The sequence below is a fragment of the Medicago sativa genome, chromosome 5 (genome assembly GCF_051527215.1).
Source record: "Medicago sativa cultivar Bolivia chromosome 5, Bolivia_mono, whole genome shotgun sequence".
Taxonomy (NCBI): domain Eukaryota; kingdom Viridiplantae; phylum Streptophyta; class Magnoliopsida; order Fabales; family Fabaceae; genus Medicago; species Medicago sativa.
Window position 1 is genome coordinate 12,625,625 of NC_140753.1, and position 8,660 is coordinate 12,634,284.

The following is an 8,660-nucleotide window of genomic DNA, read 5'->3' on the forward strand; positions in this document are numbered from 1 at the left end:
GTAATTGTCTCATTCATACTTTATGCTAATTAAAGTAGCTAATAGCAACACTAATGTTGATTTCTTTTGAAAAAAACATAGAATAAAAAACACTATAATGTTGATTTGCCACCACGTTTTCCAGCAACTTTGTCCGGTTTCCTGACTTTGTTTTTTTATTAGTGATGCCACCAAATTTGTCCTTTTGACCATTGATCACTGCAGATTTCCCTCTAAAACATTGGGAAATTAGTGTAAGTGAAATGTCATGTTATGCAACAATTATGCATATTGCATGCAATTGGTGCTTTAACATCATTGTCCAAATATAGAGCAACATGTTTTATTGTTATCTCTGTACAAAAATGTTTTATTGCTATCTAAATTTGATATGAGTTTTATTCAAGGTCTGAATTCAAATTCAGTCATGAACATGCAGCAACGTTAAAATTCTTAAGGAGCGTTTTATTGCAATCTCCTTAAAAAAAAATAATGTTTTATTGTTATCTAAATTTGATACAAGTCCTAGATTCAATAATTTATGTTATTTTTTAATTTTGTTTTTGAAAATAAATTAATCAAACTATACTTTATTCAACAAATGCAATTTGATACAAGTCCTAGATTCAATAATTTATGTTATTTTTTAATTTTGTTTTTGAAAATAAATTAATCAAACTATACTTTATTCAACAAATGCAATATTGTTAAAAAGATTATGCGTAACAAAAAATGTTGGCGTAAAGAAAAAGAAAACATTTAGTGCTATTTTTCTAATATATCAATCTTGATCACTATTACAACCAAAAGATAACTGCTTTTGAATTATTTAGTGCTATTATTTTAAGGGTTTTGTTAACTTGTACTACCATTAAAGAATTTAAAAGTAGAATTTTTAATTGAAAGGAACAAAATTTTGACTTAAAAAGTTGAATGCACAACTTCTAATACATATTTCTTAAAAAAACTTCTAAAAGATATATTTTTATTTTGAATTCTTTAACATGTGCCTAAGAACACATTTTAACAGTTTACTTTTTCTAATATATTTCTCATTTAATTCAAAAACATTTAATGTGCATAGTTGAGTATATTTTTTTATGGATGGAGAATGCTAATGAGTGCACTTGAAGCATTTGTTAAAGTGTTAAAATTAGTAAGTTTGTATTAAAAAGTGGTGTGATTATTGCTAAGATAAGAGTAAAAGCTTATATTTTAAAGACAAAATTTCTATTAGTGGATTCCTTAACCAATACCCTTAGGGCACTGATTAGCAAGACCCTTTTTAACGTAGACCGGGTATCGTCTACACACGCAACTGGGAAGACTAAGCGCTCGAGCTTTGTGAGACCCAATGTGCAGTAAAATCTCTCTAAAAGTTTTAACGTTGTTGCATACGCAATGTTGAATTCGAATGCAAGACCTTAATTCACTATTTTTTGCATACACTATGATATGCCACACAAAATGAATGGTCAACCTTTGTAATAATGTGACATTAATGTAAAAAGATCACATATTCACTTAACAAAATGTCCATTTTGATCCTCTAAAAAAATGTCCATTTTGACTTATAGTAATTCCATCCGATTTTAAATATAATCAAAAAGTAAAATGTATCTGATTCAAATTTAGACTAAGCGCATTTGACTTTTATTTATATTTAAAACCCGTGGAGGCATTTTTTTTTATCAATTTGAAAAATAAATAAATCATATTTCTCTAGACTATGGATCATTATGCTTACTAACTTATCACATATATTTTTGACTTGCATGTGTGTGACTTCATCTTATCTTAACTATACACAAAATCAAACGTATGTGATTCACATTTTGATGAGATACATTTGACTTTTTATTTATATTTAAAAATTAAGAGTTTAGTTTTTTTTTTTATCATCAATTTCTTGTATAAATCAAGTATCCTTCTCTACATGCAATGCCTAGAGTAATACTTCAATTTTGTGGTACTCAATTAAACATAAACTCTTTCTAGATGTTTTAAAAATGTTGCATGTCCAAGCTTAGATGGGACCATTCTACCTATATATCATCAGTTTGGTGAGGAACCATGTGGACCTATACTCAAAATTTTGTCTAGTAATAATTTACTACTACAAATTAGTCTTTTCACTCGCTCATCCCATATATGTTATGAAAATTTTGATTGGAACTCCAAACTCAATATTTATAGATGCCAACTGGATTTTGGGGGCTGTGGAATCTATTTTGCCTTTGCTTTGTCTTCCACAATAATCTATTCTCTAAAATCCCAGTGAAGAAGCGCGTTTGACCTCGTAAAAATCCCTTCCAACTCATTCATTCTTTAGACATCTTCAATTCAACCCTCTTGTTAGGAATCTGTATTTGACACCATTCATTTATACACACACACACCATCTTCTTCACTACACATTCTTTTATTCTTATCAATCAAATAACACAAACACAAATCAAACCGAACCAAACCAAACCAAACAAATCGAGTTGATCCAATCAAAGATTGAATTCAGTTGAATTCATCCAACATCAAATGGGTGACATAGTGAAACAAATATTAGCAAAACCGATCCAGCTAGCAGACCAAGTAACAAAAGCAGCAGATGAAGCAAGTTCATTCAAACAAGAATGTTCTGAGCTCAAATCCAAAACAGAAAAACTCGCTATTCTTCTCCGGCAAGCAGCAAGAGCGAGCTCTGATCTCTACGAACGTCCAACAAAACGGATCATCGAAGAAACAGAACAAGTACTCGATAAAGCACTTTCATTAGTCCTAAAATGTCGTGCTAATGGTCTCATGAAACGTGTCTTCACCATCATACCAGCTGCAGCCTTCCGTAAAACATCTTCCCATCTAGAAAACTCTATTGGTGATGTTTCGTGGCTTCTTCGAGTATCTGCCCCTGCAGATGATCGCGGTGGCGAGTATCTTGGACTGCCACCAATAGCAGCCAATGAACCTATATTATGTTTTATATGGGAGCAGATCGCTATGTTATATACCGGTTCACAAGAAGTTCGTTCGGATGCAGCTGCTTCGCTTGTGTCATTGGCACGAGGTAGTGACCGATACGGGAAGCTTATAATTGAAGAAGGTGGGGTTGGTCCACTTTTGAAGCTGATCAAAGAAGGGAAAGCTGATGGACAAGAGAATGCTGCTAGAGCTATTGGTCTGCTTGGGCGTGACGCGGAGAGCGTTGAACATATGATACATGTTGGTGTTTGTTCTGCTTTCGCGAAAATTCTTAAAGAAGGTCCTATGAAAGTTCAAGGTGTTGTTGCTTGGGCTGTTTCTGAACTTGCTGCTAATTATCCTAAATGTCAGGAACTCTTTGCTCAGCATAATATTATTAGGTTGCTTGTTGGTCATTTAGCTTTTGAAACTGTTGAGGAACATAGTAAGTATGCTATTGTTAGTATGAAAGCGAATTCGATTCACGCCGCTGTTGTTATGGCTAGTAATAATAATAATAATAATTCTAGTTCTAATCTTAATCCCAAGAAGGGAAATGAAAACGAAGATGGTGTTGGTGTTGGTGGCAATAAGCACGGTCGTGTATCACATCATCCATTGGGTGAAAGACCAAGAAATTTGCATAGAGTGATCACAAGTACTATGGCAATTCATGCTGCTTCCAAGCAGCCTAATGAAGGAAATGAAGCAAGTCAAAATCAGAACTTTTTCACCAATTCCAATACTCCTAATGGTAATGGACTTGGTAATGGTAATGGTAATGATGGTGGGAAGCAAGGAAATCATAATAATCATCAGAGAAATTATTCGCATTCGGGGATTAACATGAAGGGAAGGGAATCTGAAGATGCTGAGACTAAGGCAAGTATGAAGGAAATGGCAGCAAGAGCTCTATGGCATTTGGCTAAAGGTAATGTGGCAATTTGTCGAAGCATTACGGAATCAAGGGCTTTGTTGTGTTTTGCTGTTTTACTTGAGAAAGGACCGGAGGCTGTGCAATACAATTCCGCGATGGCGTTGATGGAGATTACTGCGGTTGCTGAGAAAGATGCTGAATTGAGGAAATCTGCATTCAAGCCTAATTCTCCTGCCTGCAAAGCAGTTGTTGATCAAGTGCTTAAGATAATTGAGAAAGCAGATTCGGATCTCCTCATACCTTGTGTCAAGGCGATTGGGAATTTGGCAAGGACTTTCAAGGCTACCGAGACAAGGATGATCGGTCCATTGGTAAAACTTCTTGATGAAAGAGAGGCAGAGGTTTCAAGGGAGGCGTCAATCGCGCTTAGGAAATTTGCCGGCAGTGAAAACTACCTTCATGTTGATCACTCCAAGGCAATCATAAGTGCAGGTGGGGCAAAGCACTTGATTCAGCTTGTGTATTTTGGAGAACAAATGGTTCAGATTCCAGCATTGGTTCTGCTCTCTTACATTGCATTGCATGTGCCAGATAGCGAGGAACTTGCTCTGGCTGAGGTGCTTGGAGTGCTTGAATGGGCATCCAAGCAATCTTTCATGCAACATGATGAAACCCTTGAAGAATTGTTGCAAGAAGCCAAGAGTAGGTTGGAGCTTTATCAGTCTAGAGGTTCAAGAGGATTCCATCATAAATTGCATCAGTAGGAAGAATAGTACATTGCCCATCATCATTGTAAATGTTAAGGTTTTTCAGCCATTCATAATTCTTATCTGTTCCACCATTCTTCGGAGTATGTATACAATCAATTTGGCTCCTCTCAAGTGAGTAAATTGAAAAGTGAGAAAAATTAGTTGTTATTTCAATGAACTCGTGATTTGTTATGATGTACATGTAAAATTCACCTTTGAGTTATTAATCATTGGTTGATAATACTCACTTTACACTTTAAAGTGAGTTGTTCACTTTAGAGGAGCCAGATCCGTATACAATCAATTTACTTCTTCGGTTGTTCGGACACATTTTCAACTGCCTTGAGAATTGTTTTCCTAACCCAAATGTTCTATAGCCCTTTTCTTTTTTTACTTTTTATCTTATAATGATAATGATATACTTTTAAGGTTTTAACCTCAAAGTAAATAGCAAAGGTGTACCAGACTTTGCTGTCTACAATTATCTACCAACTCTTATGCGTTGGACCAGATAGAAAATCCTCAAAATAATACTTTGAATGGTTCCTCAGCTTTTGTTAATGTTGGACGAATAGAAAAAAGGGAATATATGCAGAAGACAAGTTGACTTGAGGTTGGGCGATGGGTCGTGGTCCAAACATTTCAGCTGCTAGAGTTGGACATGTTCAAACAAATCCACATCAAGTTCTATATATTATTATCATTATGATTCCATCATGCCAATATAATTTTTTGACCATAATAAAATATACTGCAACTAGAACAAAAAAAAAAAAATTCTACAACTTGGTTGTAATTTCTAACAACAATATCCTACCGTTATAAAAGCATCCCTGACTATCATAAAAACCGGGCTATCTGCTAGGGCTGGACAAGGACCCGCGACCCGGCCCAACCCGAAAAAAACCGAAAAAAAAACCCGATCTGAGTGGGTTCAAGCGGGTCTGCGGGTCAAACGGGTCATAAATGCGGGTTCAGAAGGGTAGACATGGGCAGAGGCGGGTAAAGGATATTCACCTGCGGGTACCCGAACCCGCCCGAGTTACACTATAATATTTTAATTTATTCACGTTTGAAACCCTCACACAGGCTGTAATATTTCCTCTTTTGAGAGACACAACCTGCAAAACCACACATAGACTGCAAAACCACTGCTCTCTCTTGAAAACTGTTGGCTTTCTCTCACAGTTGTATTGCATTTATTTTAATTATTAATTGTTTTGAAACAGTTATAATGATAACCTTTTTTGACTAATGTACTTCTTTATATCATTTATTTATGTTTACCACTAGTATTTACTAGTATTTATTTTCCTTTAATTTTCATTGAAAGCTACCTGCAAACTTGAATCTCTCTCCCTGCTTCTTCAAACGCAAACGCAGGCATGCTTCAGCTTCATCATCTCATTGCTTCTCTAGATTATCTTCTCTAAGCTAACAACATGCTCTATCACTCTCTTGTTTTTCTATAGACTATCTTCCTCCTCTTTCCACTTCTTTAGCTTCTTCTTAATCTTATTCTTCTCAAATCTCAGTTTTCTTGTTCTTCTTCATCTTGGTTGATGTATTGATGAATACACAGATCTGAGGATACTATACTGTTTTTTCAATTTTTTTTTCTTCTGAATCTTCAAAACCGCGCATACCCGGTCGATAAACCCGTGACCCGAAAGACCCGAACCCGTACAAACCGAAGAAGAAAAATGGGCATAAATGGATTGCTATACACAAACCGAAGGGTTGGGATGGGTCGAAGGTTCGGGCCCGAACCCGCCCGAACCCGACCGATGTCCACCCCTACTATCTGCAATGGTATACTCGACGCATTTACATAGTCACCACATTTGTGACCGATATATCGAGATCAGACGTTTCATATTTCATGTTTAGTATCTTTTATATGCAGATTTTGATTTTACTTTTTATAAAAAATACCACGCGCTTGAAATCTAGTTTGTCTAATCTTGATAGATATGCCAGATAATTGGTGGCTGACAATCCTGGTTCCACTATCATGTGCAACTTGATGTATACTTGTATTGTAAACAGCCCTCAACAAGATACTGTACAAGTCCAAATACCAAATGTATTATATGAAATGAAATGTATATGGTTATTTCTTTATCTGCCGGCGTCAAATATATTGATTGCATGATTTGATTACTGAGAGACCAATAAATAATACCGATTGGAACATGATGCAAGCTTATCACAGTGTGTCACGCTCACGCAATACAAAAAGTAGGACATTAAAGAAAGGAAGACCTACGCTACTATACTACAAATTTCACGTTTATTTCCTTGCATTCCACCCAGGTTGGTTTAAAAAAACAAAATAACTATAAAATTTGGAAAATCAATCAGCTGAAACATCAAAATCCTATTATTTTAGTAATAACATGACACTGAGGATTTGGTTCCAAATTTGCACTTTCCCAAGCTTCCGCACACTATCCACTCAAGTTGGGCTATATTTATTCCCGTGACAGGTTGGGCCCAGATTCAGCCCAAATTGAAGAACACAATTACCCATGGAATTTTGCTCTTTACCCAACACTTTTTGCTCACTCACAAAAAAAGTTCAAACAAATGCATTAAAAAAAGGCAAACTAGGGTCGAAATCCCTATTACATCGGCTATCATTATGTGACTTAGATCACTAAGACAAGATTCATAAAAAATTGTTTCTCCATCAAGGGAACATCAAATATTAGTCAAGATGTCTGCGCATTGGTTAGCTTCTCGATAAGAGTGTTTCACCACCATCTCTCAATCCAAGTTAATCAACCAATGAATCCTCACAACCAAAGATTTGCCATTCGAGCTACCATTACTTTTTCTACTAATACAATTAGCAACAAGTAAGGAATCCACATTCACCTCTACTGCTCGAACCCCCAAACTCTGCATATTTGAGGCCTTCTAAAACTCCTCATAATTCAGTTATATATGCAGAACAATTTCGAACGTTAGCAATTCACCAATCCCTCTTGGTATTTAACATTCTTGGTGAATTGCTAGCGTTAGAAATTGTTTCACATATATAACTGAATTGGAGCAGGGTGGATTGAACTCTTAACATCTTGGGTCTTACGCCATCTTGTTAGCAAAGAGCTAGCCCGATCACACACAACCTGATACACTTCTGTGATATTGTTCCATATCTTATTATTGTGATGTTTCCATACACTCCACATCAAAGCACTTGATTGAGGAATTTGCACCGAATCCATCATGTCCAAGATTGTGAACCCGTTCTGAGAGATATTGGTGGTTGGACACAGAGTTGGATATCATAATCCACATACCTATTTTTTGCCAACATTGCTTACTCTTAGGACACATAAACATTGCACGTATACTATCTTCAATCTTCATCGTTGTCACAAAATGCACAATGGGATGGGCACGGAACCCCTCTCCCTATTTTTATACCAAAGAATGTTTGATGTCACGAAACTCGCAAAAGACAATGGTCATATTTTAATTGGTTTGGCTTTCCAACTCCACCGTCTATGTATATGGTTATGTGGCACATTAGTTTGTTATTTCAGATTCGTGATGCTTTGTTAAATAAACTCTCGTACTAAATAATACATGTCATAATTTCTTTCATAAAAGTTTCTCTTATACAAACAATATTCATATGAGAAGATATATAATTTAAAGACAGTTTATAAAGAAAGGATACCTCCCAGTTTATGAAGATGGTTATGTAAAATGAGTTGGATTCAATCAAAATTTAATAATACCTCCTCTCATATTACATTAGTGATCTATAAAATCCTATATAATTTCCCATAACTTAATAAAGTAGTGCCCCGTGACCAAAATTTTAAAAACAGGATGCAATAGAAAATAATAAGGCCTAATCATAATGATGCTTCATATCGCGTAAGCATAATTCAATTGGTAATTGCAGGAACATTAAAGTGTATGACCATGAAAAAAGTAATGGTGTTTCCTTTGTGCATGTAAGCTGCATATGAATAAACTATTTAGACACAAACTTGAAAAAACGGAGAGCGAAAATAATTAAATGATATGCATTTTTAATATAACCAGGTGTATTTGAAGCATATATGCTGGTGTTGGTGCCC

The 8,660-nt window shown here is 35.4% G+C and overlaps 1 protein-coding gene across 1 annotated transcript; it reads left to right on the plus strand.

The window, feature by feature from the left end:
- Positions 1 to 2,198: 2,198 nt before the first annotated feature.
- ARO2 (armadillo repeat only 2) lies at positions 2,199 to 4,890 on the plus strand. Its single transcript, XM_085713563.1, has one exon. It carries the CDS (start codon positions 2,515 to 2,517, stop codon positions 4,573 to 4,575), a length of 2,061 nt encoding a protein of 686 aa, XP_085569689.1. The 5' UTR covers positions 2,199 to 2,514; the 3' UTR covers positions 4,576 to 4,890.
- The last annotated feature ends 3,770 nt before the right edge of the window (positions 4,891 to 8,660 follow it).